We start from the raw sequence: 22378 nt of genomic DNA on the forward strand, positions 1-22378 counted from the left end.
TATTGCCTGCTAAACTGGATTAGTAGTTATATTAACCAGGTGAAATTGTGTAATTTCTCTTGCGTTCATTGCATGCAGAGTCAGGGTATATGCAACAGTTTGGGCTGCCTGGCTCATTGCGAACTAATTTGCCAGACTTTTACGTAATTATGACATACATTGAAGGTTGTGCAATGTAACAAGAATATTTAGACTTAGGGATGCCACCCGTTAGATAAAATACCAAACGGTTCCGTATTTCACTGAAATAATAAACATTTTGTTTTCAAAATGATAGTTTTTGGATTCGATCATATTAATGACCAAAGGCTCGTATTTCTGTGTGTTATTATGTTATAATTAAGTTTGATTTGATAGAGCAGTCTGACTGAGAGCAGCAGGCCCGTAATCATTCATTCAAACAGCACTTTTGTGCGTTTGGCCAGCAGCTCTTCGCAAGCACAGCGCTGTTTATGACTTCAAGCCTATCAGCCTAATGGCTGGTGTAACCAATGTGAAATGGCTAGCTAGTTAGCTAAGTGTGCGCTAATACTGTTTCAAACGTCACTCGCTTTTAGATTTGGAGTAGTTATTCCCCTTGTGCTGCAAGGGCCGCGGCTTTTGTGGAGCGATGGGTAACGATGCTTCGAGTGTGGCTGTTGTCGATGTGTTCCTGGTTCGAGCCCAGGTAGGTGCGAGGAGGGGGACGGAAGCTATACTGTTACACTGGCAATACTATAAGAACATCCAATAGTCAAAGGTATATGAAATACAAATGGTATAGAGAGAAACAGTCCTATAAATACTACATTAACTACAACCTAAAACCTCTTACCTTGGAATATTGAAGTCTCATGTTTAAAGGAACCACCAATATGTTCTCATGTTCTGAGCAAGGAACTTAAACGTTAGCTTTTATACATGGCACACATTTTTACATGGCACATATTACTTTCTTCTCCAACACTTTGTATTTGCATTATTTAAACCAAATTGAACATGTTTCATTATTTATTTGAGGCTAAATTGATTTTATTGATGTTTTATATTAAGTTAAAATAAGTGTTAATTCAATATTGTTGTAATTTTCATTATTACAAATACATTTTTATTTATTTAAATCGGCCGATTAATTGGTATCGGCTTTTTTGGTCCTCAAATAATCAGTATCGGTATCGGCGTTGAAAAAATCATAATCGGTCGACCTCTAATCAAAACGTCAAGCCAGGTAAGTCTACACAAAACACTTATTTTGGGGTGTCAGGGTAGCCTACTGGTTAGAGAGTTGGACTAGTAACCGAAAGGTTGCAAGATCAAATCCCGAGCTGACAAGGTAAAAACCTGTCGTTCTGCCCCTGAACAGGCTGTTCCTAGGCCGTCATTGAAAATAAGAATTTGTTCTTAACTGACTTGCCTAGTTAAATAAAGGTAAAATAAAATACATTATTTGAAGTGTTTCTAAAATGAATGTTGGGAAAACGATTGGAACCATTACCCTGTTTGACCGCTAGGTTTTAAGGGTATTATGACTCATTCTGTGGTACTCAATTAAGAGCATCTGCTAACCCCTCCCCCATAAAAGCACCTGTCACTCAAAGCCACAAGACAATATTTCTCCTTTACTTAAAACGTATAAAAATAACCTTGGCCTTAAAACGTATAAAAATAACCTTGGCCTTAAAACGTATAAAAATAACCTTGGCCTATCTTAGGCTTTCCGAGGCTATAATATTTTTTAATTTACTTTTATTTAACTAGGCAAGCCAGTTAAGAAGTTCAAGTTCTTATTTTCAATGACGGCCTAGGAACAGTGGGTTAACTGCCTTGTTCAGGGGCAGAACGACAGGTTTTTACCTTGTCAGCTCGGGATTTGATCTTGCAACCTTTCGGTTACTAGTCCAACGCTCTAAACATTAGGCTACCTGTCTAGTGAATGAAGGGAAGTATGAAGGGGACAGCTATCCTATAATATGAAGATTAAATTGACAATCCTTAAAATAGAAACAAATACGCACAACAGCCTATTTATCAACAAAGCTGATTATCGAGGGGGAGAGATTGGAAAGATTTCTCAAATATTGCGAGGAACTATTATAATTTTAATGCATGTAAAGAAAAAAAAAACTTTTGACTTCCTACTGTGGGAGGTGAAGAAAAAATTACTGAGAAGCCCAGCTGGGCACTTTCCTACATTTGACATTTACAAGAAGCAGGACATGTACACAATATATGCAAAAGTATGTGAACACCCCCTTAGAGGATTTGGCTATTTCAGCCACACCCGTTGTTGACAGATGTATGAAATCGAGCACATAGGCATGCAATCTCCATAGACAAACATTGGCAGAAGAATGGCCTTACTGAAAAGATCTGTGACTTTCAACTGTGCACCGCCATAGAATGCCACTTTTCCAACATCTATTTATAAAATGTCTGCCCTGCTAGAGCTGCCCTGGGCAACTGTAAGTGCTGTTATTGTGAAGTGAAAACGTCTAGGAGCAACAACGGCTCAGCCACGAAGTGGTAGGCCAACACAAGCTCTCAGAACAGGACCACGAGTGCTGATACACTCACTAGCGAGTTAAAAACTGCCTCTGGAAGCAATGTCAGCACAATAACTGTTCGTCAGGAGCGTCATGAAATGGGTTTCCATGGCTGAGCAGCCACACACAAGCCTATGATCACCATGCGTAATGCCAAGCGTCGGCTGGAGTGGTGTAAAGCTCGCCACCATTGAACTTTAGAGCAGGGGAAACGCGTTCTCTGGAGTGATGAATCAAGCTTCACCATCTGGCAGTCCGACGGACGAATCTGGGTTTGGCGGATGCCAGGCGAACGCTACCTGCCCCAATGCATAGTGCCATCTGTAAAGTTTGGTGGAGGAGGAATAATGGTCTGGGGCTGTTTTTCATGGTTCGGACTAGGCTCTTTTAGTTCCAGTGAAGGGAAATACGACATTCTAGTCGATTCTGTGCATCCAACTTTGTTGCAACAGTTTGGGTCAGGCCCTTTCCTGTTTCAGCATGGCAATGCCACTGTGCTCAAAGCGAGGTCCATACAGCTTTGTTGAGATTTATGTGGAATAACTTGACTGGCCTGCACAGAGCCCTGACCTCAACCCCATCGAACATCTTTGGGATGAATTGGAACGCCGACTGCGAGCCAGGCCTAGTCGTCCGACCTCACTAATGCTCTTGTGGCTGAATGGAAGCAAGTCCCCGCAGCAATGTTCCAACATCTAATGGAAAGCCTTCCCAGAAGAGTGGAGGTTGTTATAGCAGCAAAGGGGGGACCGGCTACATATTAATGCCCATGATTTTGGAATGAGATGTTTGATAAAAAGGTGTCCACATACTTTTGGTCAGGTAGTGTTTTTCTATCAGTGCTCAGGCATGCTTGCTCCGTCAACATTAACAGGACAGAAACCAGACGCATGCTCATTTCTAAGATGGAGAGTGTATGTGATCGTATGAAATAAACCAAAATGTATTTCTCACAAGTGTAGCAAGTTGTGATCTCCGCAAACGTTTCTATTCCGGGAATGTGAACGGTAAATTACTGTGATTAGTAGATGCATTAACAGAAATGAATGTAACAATGACAGGGTTTGACGGTAAATTGCTTGTTTTAAAAATGGAAGGCTAGTACCTGGGTATTCATAAAAGTGCATTTCGGACGACACTGTGTGTATATATTGCCCAGGTTACTATTCTACTTTGGTGGGGTAGGGGGGAAGCAATTTTTTTAGTCTCGCCTAGGGCAGCATATCGGCCAGGGACGGGCCTGATCAGCATTGATTAGTCTATAAATTAAGGAAAGATTAAATATGAAGTTATACCATGTCAGGTTGGAGAGGATTGGCGCATTGTCCATTGGACACATGAGTGTATTATAGGCCTCGGAGCCAGAACAACCTTGTCGACCGCTGTTGAATAATTTATGAATAGTCAGACACATCCAACCTCTTTTTTTAATAACAATGTATTTATTTACTAGCAAGCAATGAAAATGTGCATTGTATAAAAGAAAGTCAACACATCAAAGCTTTTTTACTGAAGTGTCATAGCCTATAGCGCTCTACACCCCCGCTATTCTAGGGATTAGCTGCTCAAACATCAAAGGACAGTTGGAAAGAGGAGATGTAGAACATTTTGTAGACACCGTTAGCAAAATATTTGCTTAGAATCATTAGTGAACACTCCCGCTATTAGGTAAAGTTCATCTGCATGAAAATGAAGTTAATAAAACATTTTATAAATCCTAAAAATGAATGTCGATGACAGTCTTCATCCATAACTGTCAGCTACACAGTTATTCAGTGACTGTCACAGCCCTAGTCTCAGCACAGTTCCTATTGTATACACTTATGAAAATGATTCAGGTTGGAGCGACATGACGACAAATGGCATTTTCCACCCTCAGAACATAGCATACGGAGTGGCCTTCGTGAAGTTCCATTCACCACCAGACAAAAGTGATCCACCAACCACAACAACACCGGTAAGAGAAGCTCAGTCGCAATCTTTAACCTTCTTCTACATAGCCAATGTCGTGGTAATTTCCTGTATTATTAAACATTGAGAGAGCAAACCACACACAAGTCAGAGTATATTATAAAGTCCATGTTTAATTATATATGAGCTTCACCATAGCCCTGTGACTCTTAGATCAATTCAGTGTCTATAAATGAATTCTCTGAGAGTGCTTACAAAACAGTTATTAGTATCATTTATAGCCAAGACACACCCATCTCAACTCGCATGACGAAACACAGATCTCAGGAACAGTTCACAAAGAACATTTTACTTGAAAGAGGAGTATCCCATAGCCAGATAGCATTAGCTATAAATTATCGTTCAGTTTGGTCTCCTAAACGAAGTTCTGATCTCGTTCTTGGTACCACTTAGGACCAAAACATTACCTCATCCAATGGCATATATCAATTGTCAATTCTAGATACTCCCATCTCAAATACACTTCCTCCTGGAGAAGATAAGAAAAGACAGTGAGCCTCTTAGGTCATATACTACGCTGCTCAAAAAAATAAAGGGAACACTAAAATAACACATCCTAGATCTGAATGAATGAAATATTCTTATTAAATAGTTTTTTCTTTACATAGTTGAATGTGCTGACAACAAAATCACACACAAATTATCAATGGAAATCAAATTTATCAACCCATGGAGGTCTGGATTTGGAGTCACACTCAAAATTAAAGTGGAAAACCACACTACAGGCTGATCCAACATTGATGTAATGTCCTTAAAACAAGTCAAAATGAGGCTCAGTAGTGTGTGTGGCCTCCACGTGCCTGTATGACCTCCCTACAATGCCTGGGCATGCTCCTGATGAGGTGGCGGATGGTCTCCTGAGGGATCTCCTCCCAGACCTGGACTAAAGCATCTGCCAACCCCTGGACAGTCTGTGGTGCAACGTGGCGTTGGTGGATGGAGCGAGACATCATGTCTCAAATGTGCTCAATTGGATTCAGGTCTGGGGAACGGGCGGGCCAGTCCATAGCATCAATGCCTTCCACTCCAGCCACATGAGGTCTAGCATTGTCTTGCATTAGGAGGAACCCAGGGCCAACTGCACCAGCATATGGTCTCACAAGGGGTCTGAGGATCTCATCTCGGTACCTAATGGCAGTCAGGCTACCGCTGGCGAGCACATGGAGGGCTGTGCGGCCCCGCAAAGAAATGCCACCCCACACCAAGACTGACCCACCGCCAAACCGGTCATGCTGGAGGATGTTGCAGGCAGCAGAACGTTCTCCACGGCGTCTCCAGACTGTCACGACTGTCACGTGCTCAGTGTGAACCTGCTTTCATCTGTGAAGAGCAAAGGGCGCCAGTGACGAATTTGCCAATCTTGGTGTTCTCTGGCAAATGCCAAACGTCCTGCACGGTGTTGGGCTGTAAGCACAACACCCACCTGTGGACGTCGGGCCCTCATACCACCCTCATGAAGTCTGTTTCTGACCGTTTGAGCACATGTACTGACCTGTCTCCTGGTAGCGCCTCCATGCTCTGGACACTACGCTGACAGACACAGCAAACCTTCTTGCCACAGCTCGCATTGATGTGTCATCCTGGATGAGCTGCACTACCTGAGCCACTTGTGTGGGTTGTAGACTCCGTCTCATGCTACCACTAGAGTGAAAGCACCGCCAGCATTCAAAAGTGACCAAAACATCAGCCAGGAAGCATAGGAACTGAAAAGTGGTCTGTGGTCACCACCTGCAGAACCACTCCTTTATTGGGGGTGTCTTGCTAATTGCCTATAGTTTCCACCTGTTGTCTATTCCATTTGCACAACAGCATGTGACATTTATTGTCATTTAGTGTTGCTTCCTAAGTGGACAGTTTGATTTCACAGAAGTGTGATTGACTTGGAGTTACATTGTGTTGTTTAAGTGTTCCCTTTATTTTTTTGAGCAGTGTAGATCAAGATAAGGGCAACCTCAGAGGGGACATACAATAGTTACAGACACATTCCCATAAGAAGACAAGCCTGACCTCTCCCCTCTCTGGGGCCCAAGTAACTTCACCCACATAAGCATACTTATTTATCAATGTTACCTAAATAATTCTGATTCTGCCACGACACCCACTCTCCACTGAGACTAAGTCTCAATAGACTCATTCAGTATATAACTAAACTCGGCAAAAAAAGAAACGTCCCTGTTTCAGGACCCTGTCTTTCAAAGATAATTTGTAAAAATCCAAATAATAAAAATCCAAATAATAACTTCATGGATCTTCATTGTAAAGGGTTTAAACACTGTTTCCCATGCTTGTTCAATGAACCATAAACAATTAATCAACATGCACATGTGGAACGATCGTTAAGACACTAACAGCTTACAGACAGTAGGCAATTAAGTCTACAGTTTTGAAAACTTAGGACACTAAAGAGGCCTTTCTACTGACTCTGGAAAACACCAAAAGAAAGATGCCCAGGGTCCCTGCTCATCTGCGTGAACGTGCCTTAGGCATGTTGCAAGGAGGCATGAGGACTGCAGATGTGGCCAGGGCAATAAATTGCAATGTCTGTACTGTGAGACGCCTAAGACAGCGCTACATTGAGACCGGACGGACAGCTGATCGTCCTCACAGTGGCAGACCATGTGTAACAACACCTGCACAGGATCGGTACATTCGAACATCACACCTGCGGGACAGGTACAGGAAGGCAACAACAACTGCCCGAGTTACACCAGGAAAGCACAATCTCTCCATCAGTGCTCAGACTGTCCACAATAGGCTAAGAGAGGCTGGACTGAGGTCTATTAGGTTTGTTGTAAGGCAGGTCCTCACCAGACATCACCGGCAACAACGTTGCCTGTGGGCACAAACCCACCGTCGCTGGACCAGACAGGACTGGCAAAAAGTGCTCTTCACTGACGAGTCTCAGTTTTGTCTCACCAGGGGTGATGGTCGGATACACTTTTATCGTCGAAGGAATGAGTGTTACACCAAGGCCTGTACTCTGGAGCGGGATCGATTTGGAGGTGGAGTGTCCGTCATGGTCTGGGGCAGTGTGTCACAGCATCATCGGACTGAGCTTGTTGTCATTGCAGGCAATCTCAACGCTGTGCGTTACAGGGAAGACATCCTCCTCCCTCATGTGGTACCCTTCCTGCAGGCTCATCCTGACATGACCCTCCAGCATGACAATGCCACCAGCCATACTGCTTGTTCTGTGCGTGATTTCCTGCAAGACAGGAATGTCAGTGTTCTGCCATGGCCAGCGAAGAGCCCGGATCTCAATCCCATTGAGCACGTCTGGGACCTGTTCACTATGCTTCACTGTAGGGATGGGACCAGGTTTCCTCCAGATGTGATGCTTGGCATTTAGGCCAAAGAGTTCAATCTTGGTTTCATCAGACGAGGGAATCTTGTTTCTCATGGTTTTTGAGTCCTTTCGGTGTCTCTTTTTTAAATTGAACTCCAAGCAGGCTGTTGTGCCTTTTACTGAGGAGTGGCTTCTGTCTGGACGCTCTACCATAAAGGCCTGATTGGTGGAGTGCTGAAGAGATGGTTGTCCATCTGGAAGGTTCTCCCATCTCCACAGAGGAAATCTGGAGCTCGGTCAGAGTGAACATCGGGTTCTTGGTCATCTCCCTGACCAAGGCCCTTCTCCCCCGAATGATCAGTTTGGCCCTGCAGCCAGCCCAGGAAAAGTCTTGGTGGTTCCAAACTCTTTTTGTTTAAGAATGATGGAGGCCACTGTTTTCTTGGGGACCTTTAATGCTGCAGACACAATTCTGACACAATCCTGTCTCGGAGCTCTACGGGCAATTCCTTTGACCTCATGGCTCGGTTTTTGCTCTGACATGCACACACCTATATAGACTAGGTGCGTGCCTTACCAAATCATGTCCAATCAATTGAATTTACCGCAGTTGGACTGAAAGTTGTAGAAAAATCTCAAGGATGATCACAATGGAAACAGGATGCACCTGAGCTCAATTTCAAGTCTCATAGCAAAGGGTCTGAATACTTATGTAAATAAGGTATTTCTGTTTTTTATTTTTAATATGTCTGCAAAAAATTCCAAAAATCTGTTTTTCGCTTTGTCATTATGAGGTATTGTGTATAGATTGAGGAAAACAATTCAAAAAATCAATTTTAGATTAAGGCTGATTTTAAGGTCTGATTAGATTAAAGTCTGATTGCACTATAAGTCCATATGCCACCATCTGTTGCGCAGATCCAGCAATATGCTTCAACCTCAAATTAATGGGCACTGTTTTATTTCTTTATTAGATGGTGCTTGTCTTTCCCATTCATTTGGGATTTATGCATAAAGCTGGATCCACTCAGCAGATGGGCTAGGCTGTGGACTTGTCTAGAGAGTAGACAACTTTTTTTCTAAACTTTCTTTGATTTTGAGTGACCTGGAATTTATACCATCAAAAATTATATTTATGTGCACTGTCCTGTGCTTTCCTAACATGACTGACTGGTCAGACTCTCTCACAACACTGTCTTTCTTGCCCCCTGACAGAAGTTGACCAAGCTGGGCCAGTTCCGGGTGAAGGATGAGTCCCCCTCGGCTTGCCCCAGTCTACAGCCAGGCAGCCTCTTCTTCAACAGAGAGAGCACCTCCAAAGCCAGCCCAGCGCTCAAGGGTACTACTACTGTACTCAAGCTAAAGGCCTAGTTACAGCTAATTTCAGATTGCATGTTTATTAGTGCGCATTGATGTGATGTGATTGAGTGAGCGAAAAGCACCATAGGGTCTGCTGGTGGGGTGAGAAATGTGAAACAATATTTACCAACTTCTCTCTCTGTCTCGTCACCTCCTCTCCCCCCACAGTTTCGCCACAGACTGAGAAGCTCAGCTATGCAGCTGCCGCCCTGCAGTCTGGATCAGGGTCTGGCCACTCCTCAGCCCCACCGTCCTCCAACTCTCCCCCACCACAGGTAAGGACCAAGGCTTGGTCTGCATCCCAAATGGCACCGTAATCCCTATATAGTGCACTACTTTTGATCAGAGCCCATAGTGATGCATCATTGGCTTCTCTAAGACCAGAACTGATGGTGAATCATTCATTAAATCCTTCCATGCTAGTGCGGACTGACCTGAATCTGCAGGCTATGATACTAGTAATGTCCCAAATGGCACCTTATTCTATTCCTATATAGTGCACTAGTTTTGCCAAGTGCCTTATGGGCCTTGGTCAAAAGTAGTGCACAATATAGGGAATAGGGTGCCATTTGAGAGGCAGACACCATATTGATTTCTTTAAAAAGAGGTACAAGGTGATTGTTTTTTAGCCCTGCAGCTGTGTTCGGTAGACTGCGCCCTCGTAGCTAATGTAGTATAGATTTAATGTAAACATTGTAAATCATCGATAGTGAAAAGAGATGACAGTATGGAGGCATATGTTTGCTTGTGGTACATTTTTCCAGAGGCTCAGAGATGGAACATTCTTTCAAGTGAGAGGTGATATTACTCACTTACACATTCATTTACATAAGTGTAAACATAATTAGGACCTGCGATTTGTTTGCTTGTTTGTTTTCTCTGCTAATTTCTGTCAGTTATCCCACTTATAGAAATTATAAGCAGTTTTCATTCTAAATTTCTTGTTTTCTTAATTGAAAAGTGAGTGTTCTCAACTGCTTGCTCTTTGAGTACATATTTCTCTCATGGTTTTACCGTAAGGACAAATTGCTTTATCCATCCTCTCTCCTTTTTCCTAGGCAGCAGTGAAGAGGAAGTTTGAGTTCACTAAAGAGCGCCAGACTGCCCTCGCTCCGCCCCCCTCAAAGAAACCCAGCCCTATGGGCTCTCCTGAACGGGGCACTACCACCCCCAAACCCAAGGCCAAACCCAGCACAGCCAGTACTCCCAGCCCCATCGCTGCCAAAGGTGACTTACTCTACACATTTTTCACCTATGCTTGTGTGAATAGTAAGTAAGATTAATAAATCGATGCAAATACCCTGATAGTTATATATTCTTATTTTCCCCTCTCCTCATCTCTGTCACTCTTTTCACCCCAGTCTCCCCTGCCCAGAAAACCCCAGACACCAAGAAGAAGGAGAGCCTGTCCAAACCACAAGCCAAGCCCAGAGACAAACCCTCCAAAGCCCAGTCCAGCTCCTCCGAGGCCACCGTTCCCCTCAACAAGATCATGGAGGGGGTGGTGTTTGTGCTGAGTGGCTTCCAGAACCCCTTTCGGGGGGACCTGAGGGACAAGGCCCTGGCCATGGGGGCCAAGTACCGCTCTGACTGGACCCCTGACGCCACACACCTCATGTGAGTGGATGAGATGGAGATACTGGGAGGTAGTAGTTTGGGAAGTACTCTTAAATTGGGTTCTCATTGTAATCTGAAATCTTATTGGTAATTTAAAGATGCATGAAAATGGTAATAGAGTGAGGTAAGAACATATTGGAAACAGGTCAAAAAGAATTGTGTGGAGTACAACCAACAATGGGGCTAGTATTATAGTGGTAGTAATGTTTGTAGGAGTAATATTATCAAGTATATTCTCCATCTCATATACAACCAAGACTAGTGTAACTAGAGGAGTATCACGATAACAGCATGCAAAGCAGACCATATCACCCTAATCACACTCTGCCATAGTAGCAGTGGGCTGTCCCTGGCTTCCTTCCTGTGCCTGGATCCCATATGGCACCCTATTTATTGCACTATACAGGGAATAGTGTGCCATATTTTGGATGTAGCCATGGTCACGTTCGACCCTGGTCGAAAGTAGTGCACGATATAGAATGCCATCTGGGACGCAGCCGTGCTAACCAAGGGTTTATCATCTGCTTTATCCAGCTGTGCCTTCTCCAACACCCCCAAGTACAGCCAGGTGAAGTCAGCAGGGGGCGTCATCGTCCGGAAGGAGTGGGTGCTGGACTGTCACAAGAGGAAGCAGAAGATCTCCTTCAAACGGTAATGGGAGGGAGGGGGAGGCTGTGGGAGGCAGAACGAGGGGGGCTGTGGGATGCAGAACGAGGGGGGAAGGCTGTGGGAGGCAGAACGGGGGGGGGCTGTGGGATGCAGAACGAGGGGGGGAAGGCTGTGGGAGGCAGAACGAGGGGGAGGGAGGGGGAGACTGGGGGTGGCAGAACGAGGGGGAGACTGTGGGTGGCAGAACGAGGGGGAGACTGTGGGTGGCAGAACGAGGGGGAGACTGTGGGTGGCGGAACGAGGGGGAGGGTGGCAGAGAGAGAGGGGAGGAAGTTAGACTGTGTTGTTAAGTCTGCTTCAAATAAATGGGTCCTTTGACTCATTGCCACCCATTCTCTATCAGAAAGCTTCTTTGAATTCAGTGAATTAAGTGAAGTTGGCAGTTAATGGTGTTTATAAGCACCTATCGCCTGTCGCCTGAGGTGAAATCACTGCTTCCACGGGTAGTTTCGAGACCTGGTTTCAAATACTATTTGTAGATCAATAAGACCTAATTTCAAATACGTTTTGAACGATGTGTTTAGACAAAAAAATGTTTTTTTTAAATACAAGTAAAATTTTGAAAAGTATTGACATGCATTTACAACTACTTATATTTAAAGTTGTTGTTTTGGGCTGTGTATTTCAAACTACTCAAATACACAGAAAAGTGTATTTTAAAATACTTATAAGCGAAACATGCAACAATTTAAATACTTTTACTGCGTTACAGTTCATATAAGGAAATCTGTCAATTAAAATAAATTCATTAGGCCCTAATCTATGGATTTCACGACTGGACAGGGGTGCAGCCATGGATGTGCCTGGGCAGACTTAGGCCCACCCACTTGGGAGCCAGGCCCAGCCAATCAGAATGAGTTTATCCCCAAAAAGTGCTTAATTACAGACATAAATACAACTCAGCACCCCCCCTCAGACAATCTCGCAGGTGAAGATGCCATATGTGGACGTCCTGCGCTGGCGTAGTTGTGTGACAAAACTGGTGCACCTGTGTAATGATCATGCTGTTTAATCAGCTTCTTAATATACCACACCTGCCCGGTGGAATGGATTACCTTGGCAAAGGAGAAATGCTCATTAACAGGGATATAAACAAATTTGTGCACAACATTTGAGAGACAAGCTTTTTGTGGGTCTGAACATTTTTGGGGATCTTTTATTTCAGCTCATGAAACATGGGACCAACACTTTACATGTTGCGTTTATATTTTTGTTCAGTGAAAATATGCATGTATTTGAATGCAGGTCTGGTACTTTCTAGGCTAGGTCAGGTCTCAGTGATTGCTGCCTGCATCAGTCACCTCCTATGTTTTTCTACACATTTCCCTACTCCTGTACAATGCGCTCATTTTCTTTAGTCAGTATTGGCATCATGTCTGTGTAATTGGCCCTCAGAAACAAATGAATATCCGCTCATCTAATTTGAAAGCGGTGTGCGAAATGATAAAGTACTATTGTAAGGGGTGTTGCGGAAATAAGTCCAATTAACACTGTTGAGGTATTAACACGCTAATTGTGTGTATTTTTCTCTGCGTTGGCATCGTAATTCTACATTGGGACGCACACACACCCACTACCGCCGTTATTTGGCTGTGTTTACTGACCCCCTTCTGCTGTAGACTGCTCTCCATCTCCCTCAACCACTGTCCTTTTTGTATAGAGAATCCCTCTCTCCTTCTCGTCTATCCTCACTCTCGTTCCTCATCCATCCATCCATCCAAGCCATCTCGTCTCTATTGTGCAGCTCTTGTTTGGAGTGCGGAGCTCTAATGATTTATTCCTTATTTAAAAGCTGCATCTGCTATGGGTAATTGAAGGGTCCACTTCCTTTGAAGAACACTAGTGCTCATACACACACCTACACACACACACACACACACAGAGAGAGACGTCGCACACTCGTACACAAACACACAGGCCAACTCAAACCAGACGAACACTGCTATGCATCTAAATGTTTTGGGCCTTTTGTCCTTTAGAGAACATTTCAAAATGAAAGGAGGAACAGAGAAGAGGAGAGGAGGGGCGCACGCTTCCCTCAAGTGGCATCAAGATAAACCGGCAACACAATGGAATGAATGGGGAATAAATAAGGGAAACTTTGCGTTAGTGTAGATTATTGAAGGTTCCGTCTATCTGTAACATCTGAAGTGCCTCGGAAACCTTTTTAGATTCCCTTTTAGATATTACAGACCTAGGTTGCGTCGCAAATTGCACTCTATTCCCTAAATAGTTTTTTTTCTCTTTACAATTTATTACCTGAGACAACAAATCGTGATGAAGAACTGGTGTTGTGCAAATAACCATTTTCCTCCAATAAAGCCCTTGACCTTTTCATAATTGGAATTTTCATATGAAAGGACAAATTTAACTGATCCAATACAACTTTATTCCTCCCCTCAGATTGTGCATAATTCCCTGTCCCCCCCAGGAGGCCTTTTGGTAGGCCGTCATTGTAAATGAGAATTTGTTCTTAACTGACTTGCCTAGTTAAATAAATAAGAAAATATTGAAGCAATTCTGATCGTATTGAGCATGAACGGGTCACAGTGCTGTCGTCATTGTTACGGCGCCAATAAAGGTGCATTTGAATGCAGTAGCCTAGGGAACACAGTGGCTACCTATTCAAAACCACAATGCTAGTCCTCTATTATTTTGCTAGTTTTATTGTTTGATATTTAGACTGCCCTTGGCTCGTAACTTACCCGAATGAACAATCCGATATATTGTTCAATCTGATGTATTGTAGAAGTAATTCATTCTTTTTTGGCCCTGAAGTCGAGACTGATATTAATTTTCCCACACAATTCAGATGAAATACGTGGCCTTTCAGGGACCTCTGAGTGCAGAGGGAAACAAATCACTCTTGCGCACTGCTCTCCATAGAGGCAGGATACGTTTTCCTTTAGGACCTACCCTCTGGTAGAGCTTTGAGAATTCTATTCCTTAACTCAATTCAAAACATTTCTTTAGGTAATTCGCCATACTGCATATGAAGTCAAAATCAAATCAAATCAAATCAAATTTTATTTGTCACATACACATGGTTAGCAGATGTTAATGCGAGGAAATGCTTGTGCTTCTAGTTCCGACAATGCAGTAATAACGAGCAAGTAATCTAACTAACAATTCCAAAAAAAACTACTGTCATACACAGTGTAAGGGGATAAAGAATATGTACATAAGGATATATGAATGAGTGATGGTACAGAGCAGCATAGGCAAGATACAGTAGATGATATCGAGTACAGTATATACATATGAGATAAGTATGTAAACCAAGTGGCATAGTTAAAGTGGCTAGTGATACATGTATTACATAAGGATGCAGTCGATGATATAGAGTACAGTATCAACGTATGCATATGAGATGAACAATGTAGGGTAAGTAACATTATATAAGGTAGCATTGTTTAAAGTGGCTAGTGATATATTTACATCATTTCCCATCGATTCCCATGATTAAAGTGGCTGGAGTAGAGTCAGTGTCATTGACAGTGTGTTGGCAGTAGCCACTCAATGTTAGTGGTGGCTGTTTAACAGTCTGATGGCCTTGAGATAGAAGCTGTTTTTCAGTCTCTCGGTCCCAGCTTTGATGCACCTGTACTGACCTCGCCTTCTGGATGGCAGCGGGGTGAACAGGCAGTGGCTCGGGTGGTTGATGTCCTTGATGATCTTTATGGCCTTCCTGTAGCATCGGGTGGTGTAGGTGTCCTGGAGGGCAGGTAGTTTGCCCCGGTGATGCGTTGTGCAGACCTCACTACCCTCTGGAGAGCCTTACGGTTGAGGGCGGTGCAGTTGCCATACCAGGCGGTGATACAGCCCGCCAGGATGCTCTCGATTGTGCATCTGTAGAAGTTTGTGAGTGCTTTTGGTGACAAGCCGAATTTCTTCAGCCTCCTGAGGTTGAAGAGGCGCTGCTGCGCCTTCCTCACGATGCTGTCTGTGTGAGTGGACCAATTCAGTTTGTCTGTGATGTGTATGCCGAGGAACTTAAAACTTGTACCCTCTCCACTACTGTTCCATCGATGTGGATGGGGGTGTTCCCTCTGCTGTTTCCTGAAGTCCACAATCATCTCCTTAGTTTTGTTGACGTTGAGTGTGAGGTTATTTTCCTGACACCACACTCCGAGGGCCCTCACCTCCTCCCTGTAGGCCGTCTCGTCGTTGTTGGTAATCAAGCCTACCACTGTTGTGTCGTCCGCAAACTTGATGATTGAGTTGGAGGCGTGCATGGCCACGCAGTCGTGGGTGAACAGGGAGTACAGGAGAGGGCTCAGAACGCACCCTTGTGGGGCCCCAGTGTTGAGGATCAGCGGGGAGGAGATGTTGTTGCCTACCCTCACCACCTGGGGGCGGCCCGTCAGGAAGTCCAGTACCCAGTTGCACAGGGCGGGGTCGAGACCCAGGGTCTCGAGCTTGATGACGAGCTTGGAGGGTACTATGGTGTTGAATGCCGAGCTGTAGTCGATGAACAGCATTCTCACATAGGTATTCCTCTTGTCCAGATGGGTTAGGGCAGTGTGCAGTGTGGTTGAGATTGCATCGTCTGTGGACCTATTTGGGCGGTAAGCAAATTGGAGTGGGTCAAGGGTGTCAGGTAGGGTGGAGGTGATATGGTCCTTGACTAGTCTCTCAAAGCACTTCATGATGACGGATGTGAGTGCTACGGGCGGTAGTCGTTTAGCTCAGTTACCTTAGCTTTCTTGGGAACAGGAACAATGGTGGCCCTCTTGAAGCATGTGGGAACAGCAGACTGGTATAGGGATTGATTGAATATGTCCGTAAACACACCGGCCAGCTGGTCTGCGCATGCTCTGAGGGCGCGGCTGGGGATGCCGTCTGGGCCTGCAGCCTTGCGAGGGTTAACACGTTTAAATGTCTTACTCACTTCGGCTGCAGTGAAGGAGAGACCGCATGTTTCCGTTGCAGGCCGTGTCAGTGGCACTGTATTGTCCTCAAAGCGGGCAAAAAGTTATTTAGTCTGCCTGGGAGCAAGACATCCTGGTCCGTGACTGGGCTGGGTTTCTTCCTGTAGTCCGTGATTGACTGTAGACCCTGCCACATACCTCTTGTGTCTGAGCCGTTGAATTGAGATTCTACTTTGTCTCTGTACTGGCGCTTAGCTTGTTTGATAGCCTTGCGGAGGGAATAGCTGCACTGTTTGTATTCAGCCATGTTACCAGACACCTTGCCCTGATTAAAAGCAGTGGTTCGTGCCTTCAGTTTCACACGAATGCTGCCATCAATCCACGGTTTCTGGTTAGGGAATGTTTTAATCGTTGCTATGGGAACGACATCTTCAACGCACGTTCTAATGAACTCGCACACCGTATCAGCGTATTCGTCAATGTTGTTGTCTGACGCAATACGAAACATCTCCCAGTCCACGTGATGGAAGCAGTCTTGGAGTGTGGAGTCAGCTTGGTCGGACCAGCGTTGGACAGACCTCAGCGTGGGAGCTTCTTGTTTTAGTTTCTGTCTGTAGGCAGGGATCAACAAAATGGAGTCGTGGTCAGCTTTTCCAAAAGGGGGCGGGGCAGGGCCTTATATGCGTCGCGGAAGTTAGAGTAACAATGATCCAGGGTCTTTCCACCCCTGGTTGCGCAATCGATATGCTGATAAAATTTAGGAGTCTTGTTTTCAGATTAGCCTTGTTAAAATCCCCAGCTACAATGAATGCAGCCTCCGGATAAATCGTTTCCAGTTTGCAGAGAGTTAAATAAAGTTCGTTCAGAGCCATCGATGTGTCTGCTTGGGGGATATATACGGCTGTGATTATAATCGAAGAGAATTCTCTTGGTAGATAATGCGGTCTACATTTGATTGTGAGGAATTCTAAATCAGGTGAACAGAAGGATTTGAGTTCCTGTATGTTTCTTTCATCACACCATGTCACGTTGGCCATAAGACATACGCCCCCGCCCCTCTTCTTACCAGAAAGATGTTTGTTTCTGTCGGCGCGATGCGTGGAGAAACCCGCTGGCTGCACCGCTACGGATTGCGTCTCTCCAGTTAGCCATGTTTCCGTGAAGCAGAGAACGTTACAGTCTCTGATGTCCCTCTGGAATGCTACCCTTGCTCGGATTTCATCAACAATCAAGTGAAGTGTCCTAAGAGGATTGAGAAGCTTAGAGAGTCTCAGACCCCGTCTCTGTAAGCTAAGCATATAGCCAGTCCTGTGTGTGTGTGTGCACCTGCTACACTACATTAGGAAACCCTCTACTTTTTCATTTTCCAATCTAAACCGTGCTGTAGGATATGAGGAATCGATGCACAGAATAGAGCGATAACAGTGTGAGTAGTGATGACCCTTGATAGCCGTATTTCATCTTAGCGGTCGTCTTGGTGACTTGAGGGGCTGGAGAGTGTGTGTGTGGAAAAGGTAATGCATCTTTGATTGAGAATGAAGTGGCGTGTGTGTGTGAGAGGGTTAGCACTGTCGCTGTCAAGGCTGAAGCTTCGTTTCACCTGGGTGCCACAGCCAGACGCTTTTCCGCCGCACCTCTTTCTCCTCATCCAGACGTATTGTTTTATTCTGTCATGTATTCGCTTCACGGACAGCCTAATCTAATGCAATTTAAGCCATTTAACTTTTTCATAGTGCACGTAGCCGTTCAGTCGTGCCTGAGTGGACCAGGTTAAGGACTTTCCTCAAGGGCACTGCCACCAGGCTCGCCCGTCATAGGACCCTCTCAGTCCCTCTCTGTGGGGTGGCTCAGAAGGCACTGCCACCAGGCTCGCCCGTCATAGGACCCTCTCAGTCCCTCTCTGTGGGGTGGCTCAGAGGGCACTGCCACCAGGCTCGCCCGTCATAGGACCCTCTCAGTCCCTCTCTGTGGGGTGGCTCAGAGGGCACTGCCACCAGGCTCGCCCGTCATAGGACCCTCTCAGTCCCTTTCTGTGGGGTGGCTCGGAGGGCACGGACACACCGGCCCCTTGATAGGTGTCTCAAAACCCATTTACTGTTGTGAATGGCCTGGTTCCATTCCAACAAGGGCATTTGTCTTGTCAGTAAAGGACGTTGATACTGCAGTAGACAGTATGTCACATTCTATTGATGGTACGGAGGTAGATGTAGGCCCAGTAAAATAACGTAACGTCCACACACTTACTTAGTTCGACCGCCTTTGAATTCCTCACGGAACATAGCTCATCGAATTCAAGGTAGTGCATAAATGTTTGTGTTTCCGTCCTGTTTGCGTAGTAGCACTTCTAACGTTTGCAAAACGACATGTACAATTACATTTACAGTAGTGTCAAATGTATATTTTACATTAGAGCTGGAACGGTAAACCGAAAATGATCGACACCGACCATAGCGATCACTTATCGCAGGCATTTTGCTGATATCGTTCATAACGATAAGTATCCTATACTAGAGAGATGTGAAGTTTGAAATGTAATACGTTTTGTTAATATGTGTGATTGTTAATGGGACACATGATGCTACAACCATCAAACTAGTAGTAGTAGTTTAACCTCTTGAGCCATCCGGGATCGTGAATACAGCCTCAAGCTCATTACCATAACGCAACGTTAACTATTCATGAAAATCGCAAATGAAATGAAATAAATATGCTAGCTCTCAAGCTTAGCATTTTGTTAACAACACTGTCATCTCAGATTTTCAAAATATGCTTTTCAACCATAGCAAAACAAGCATTTGTGTAACAGTATTGATAGCTAGCGTAGCATTTAGCGTTAGCATTCAGCGGGCAACATTTTCACAAAAACAAGAAAAGCATTCAAATAAAATCATTTACCTTTGAAGAACTTCAGATGTTTTCAATGAGGAGACTCAGTTAGATAGCAAATGTTCAGTTTTTCCAAAAATATTATTTGTTTAGGACAAATCGCTCCGTTTTGTTCATCACGTTTAGCTACAAAAAAAACCTGTATCCAGGAGCGTAATTATCCCCGCAGCTCATTAGCATAACACAACGTTAACTATTCATGAAAATCGCAAATTAAATGAAATAAATATATTAGCTCTCAAGCTTAGCCTTCTGTTAACAACACTGTCATCTCAGATTTTCAAAATATGCTTTTCAACCATAGCAAAACAAGCATTTGTGTAACAGTATTGATAGCTAGCGTAGCATTTAGCGTTAGCATTCAGCGGGCAACATTTTCACAAAAACAAGAAAAGCATTCAAATAAAATCATTTACCTTTGAAGAACTTCGGATGTTTTCAATGAGGAGACTCTCAGTTAGATAGCAAATGTTCAGTTTTTCCTGAAAGATTCTTTGTGTAGGAGAAATCGCTCCTTTTGGTTCGTCACGTTTGGCTACCAAAAAAAAACGAAAATTCAGTCATCAAAACGCCGAACTCTTTTCCAAATTAACTCCATAATATCGACTGAAACATGGTAAACGTTGTTTAGAATCAATCCTCAAGGTGTTTTTCACATATCTCTTCGATGATATATCGTTCGTGGAAGTCTCCTCTCTCCTCTGAATCACATGGCTGAAAGCGTGCAGCTGAAGATTACGCACCAATTTCGACAAAGGACACCGGGCGGACACCTGGTAAATGTAGTCTCTTATGGCCAATCTTCCAATGATATGCCTACAAACACGTCACAATGCTGCAGACACCTTGGGGAAACGGCAGAATGTGTAGGCTCGCTCAGGGCGCATTCACAGCCATATAAGGAGACAATGGAAAACATCGCCTCAAAAATGTTGCTCATTTCCTGTTTGAAGCTTCATCTTGGTTTCGCCTGTAGCATCAGTTCTGTGGCACTCACAGATAATATCTTTGCAGTTTTGGAAACGTCAGAGTGTTTTCTTTCCAAAGCTGTCAATTACTTGCATAGTCGAGCATCTTTTCGTGACAAAATATCTTGTTTAAAATGGGAACGTTTTTTTTATCCATAAATTAAAAGAGCGCCCCCTATATCCAAGAAGTTAAAGGGTAATACAAAAAACTGGTGCACATTAATGTTATAAACTTATCAATCTATTTATCGGTATCGCATCAGTTAATTTATTTTTGTCCATATCACACAGTTAAATGTACATTCTGCAAATACATAATTGTAGGTGACAGAACCACCCCCAAGTGTCAAACAAATCCACTTAACAGGAAGAGGGAAGTATGTGGATGTATTGACTGTGCTGTCCCTGTCCATGGTGCTGATTTATGGTACTGTGTGTGAGACGTGTGTGTGTGTGTGTGTGTGTGTGTGTGTGCGCACTCTGTTACTGTTCTGTGTCTGGCTAGCCTTTGTGTCCATCTGGAACTTTTTTGCGCCCAACATTGGAACTTTTGCGCAGAATTCCAGCCAGTGTGATCATCCCTTTGCTGCCCATCTAGTAGGAATCTTGTTGTTTATCCAGTCAGATGTTTTGCTTCTTTTCCCTTCACCCCTTTTTTTTTGTATTTCTTTATTTAATGCGATCTTTCTCTTCTTTCCCGCATTCCTCTCTTACTGCCAGGTACCTGATGCACGGAGCAGCGTCCAGCTCGGAGGGGAGCGACGTAGAGGAGGATGAAGAGAGTGAGGAGGAAAAAGAGAGAAGGGTAAGGGCTTCTTAAACCGTTCCACGGCCTAGCAGTATGACATGACATGATGACCTAAGAAAGAAAAAAAACACAATTCTGCTTCAAGTAACTAATTGTTCTGATTTACATGATTGCATTTGTTTTATTCCCACCCCGGTACTGCCCTCTCCGTCGTTGGCAGACTCCACAAAAGAGGAGAGAAGAAGAAAGGCAACCCACTCCCAGAAAGACCCCCATCAAGAAAGAGGAGGAAGATCTGTATGGTGGCTCCACAGACGCAGATGAACCAGGTTTCCATTATACACACCTCCATTGGAGCTGGGAAGATAAACCTAAAATGACTGATTTTGCTACACAGTGTTCCTGTAGATTGTTCTAAAATAATTTGGTCAACAGTAATACCCTATGTATTATCTTGATTCCTGTTATAAAAGTATCTGCCTGTCCTTGTTTCGCTGTCAGCAGCTGACTCTCACTCCCTCTCCCCACTGTGCGCACGGAGGAGCGAGAGATGAATTCTGAGAAGCACAAGCATATTGCTCAAAATGCTAATGCGGAAAAAGTTGTTTTCAAAGGAACTACTGTTCTATACTACTGAACTACTGTTCTATACTGCAAAAATGTAAACACACCATGCAACAATTTCATTGATCTTACTGAGTTACAGTATGAGGTATGAGGAAATCAGTCAATTTAAATAAATTCATTAGGTCCTAATCTATGGATTTCACATTACTTTTTAAAATATGCCTTAAAAAAATGGGCCTCATGATCTCGTCACGTTTTTTTAGCCTTCACATTGCCATCAATAAAATGCAATTGTGCTCGTTGTCCGTAGCTTATGCCTGCCCATGCCATAACTCCCCTGCCACCATGGGGCACTCTGTTTACAACTTTGACATCCGCAAATAACTCTATATTTTTTGGTCCATTTAGCCCAGCTCTATCTAGCACCTCCCCAAATGTTTTTTTTTTACTGTAATTTATCACTTATTTATCGTTAGAGAAAAAATGTGTAAATATATCACGATGGATTTTTGTCCAGCTCTAACATATACAAACTGCCTAGGTTCAGACAGACAGAATCACTGATCAAAATGCATCTCAAATGCATCACCCCCCCAACCACTGTCTCTTGGTTTTCCCTGGGGTTGAATGTATGAATGAATTAGTTAATGCGTGAATGAATTAACCAGTTGCGACGAGCAAACCCGTATCCGGGAGCGTAATCATAGCCTCAAATGCATTAGCATAACGCAACGTACATAAATACCCCTAGAAGCTTTTCCTATTCATGAAAATCGCATATGAAATGAAATAAATATATTCAAACACAAGCTTAGCCTTTTGTTAACAACACTGTCATCTCAGATTTTCAAAATATGCGTTACAGCCAACGCTAGACAAGCATTTGTGTAAGTTTATCATGGCATAATGCTATG

The 22378-nt window shown here is 43.9% G+C and overlaps 1 protein-coding gene across 1 annotated transcript in view; it reads left to right on the top strand.

The window, feature by feature from the left end:
• The window catches only part of LOC112241572 (DNA repair protein XRCC1), a 34630-nt gene that overhangs the window by 4599 nt on the left and 7653 nt on the right, over window positions 1-22378 (top strand). The window contains exons 5-12 of the mRNA XM_042304523.1: window positions 4402-4479; window positions 8995-9118; window positions 9307-9413; window positions 10197-10365; window positions 10500-10755; window positions 11290-11406; window positions 20870-20954; window positions 21118-21226. Coding sequence (XP_042160457.1) covers window positions 4402-4479; window positions 8995-9118; window positions 9307-9413; window positions 10197-10365; window positions 10500-10755; window positions 11290-11406; window positions 20870-20954; window positions 21118-21226 — 1045 coding nt within the window. The remainder of the gene's footprint in view (window positions 1-4401; window positions 4480-8994; window positions 9119-9306; window positions 9414-10196; window positions 10366-10499; window positions 10756-11289; window positions 11407-20869; window positions 20955-21117; window positions 21227-22378) is intronic.

The sequence above is a fragment of the Oncorhynchus tshawytscha genome, linkage group LG23 (genome assembly GCF_018296145.1).
Source record: "Oncorhynchus tshawytscha isolate Ot180627B linkage group LG23, Otsh_v2.0, whole genome shotgun sequence".
Lineage (NCBI taxonomy): Eukaryota > Metazoa > Chordata > Actinopteri > Salmoniformes > Salmonidae > Oncorhynchus > Oncorhynchus tshawytscha.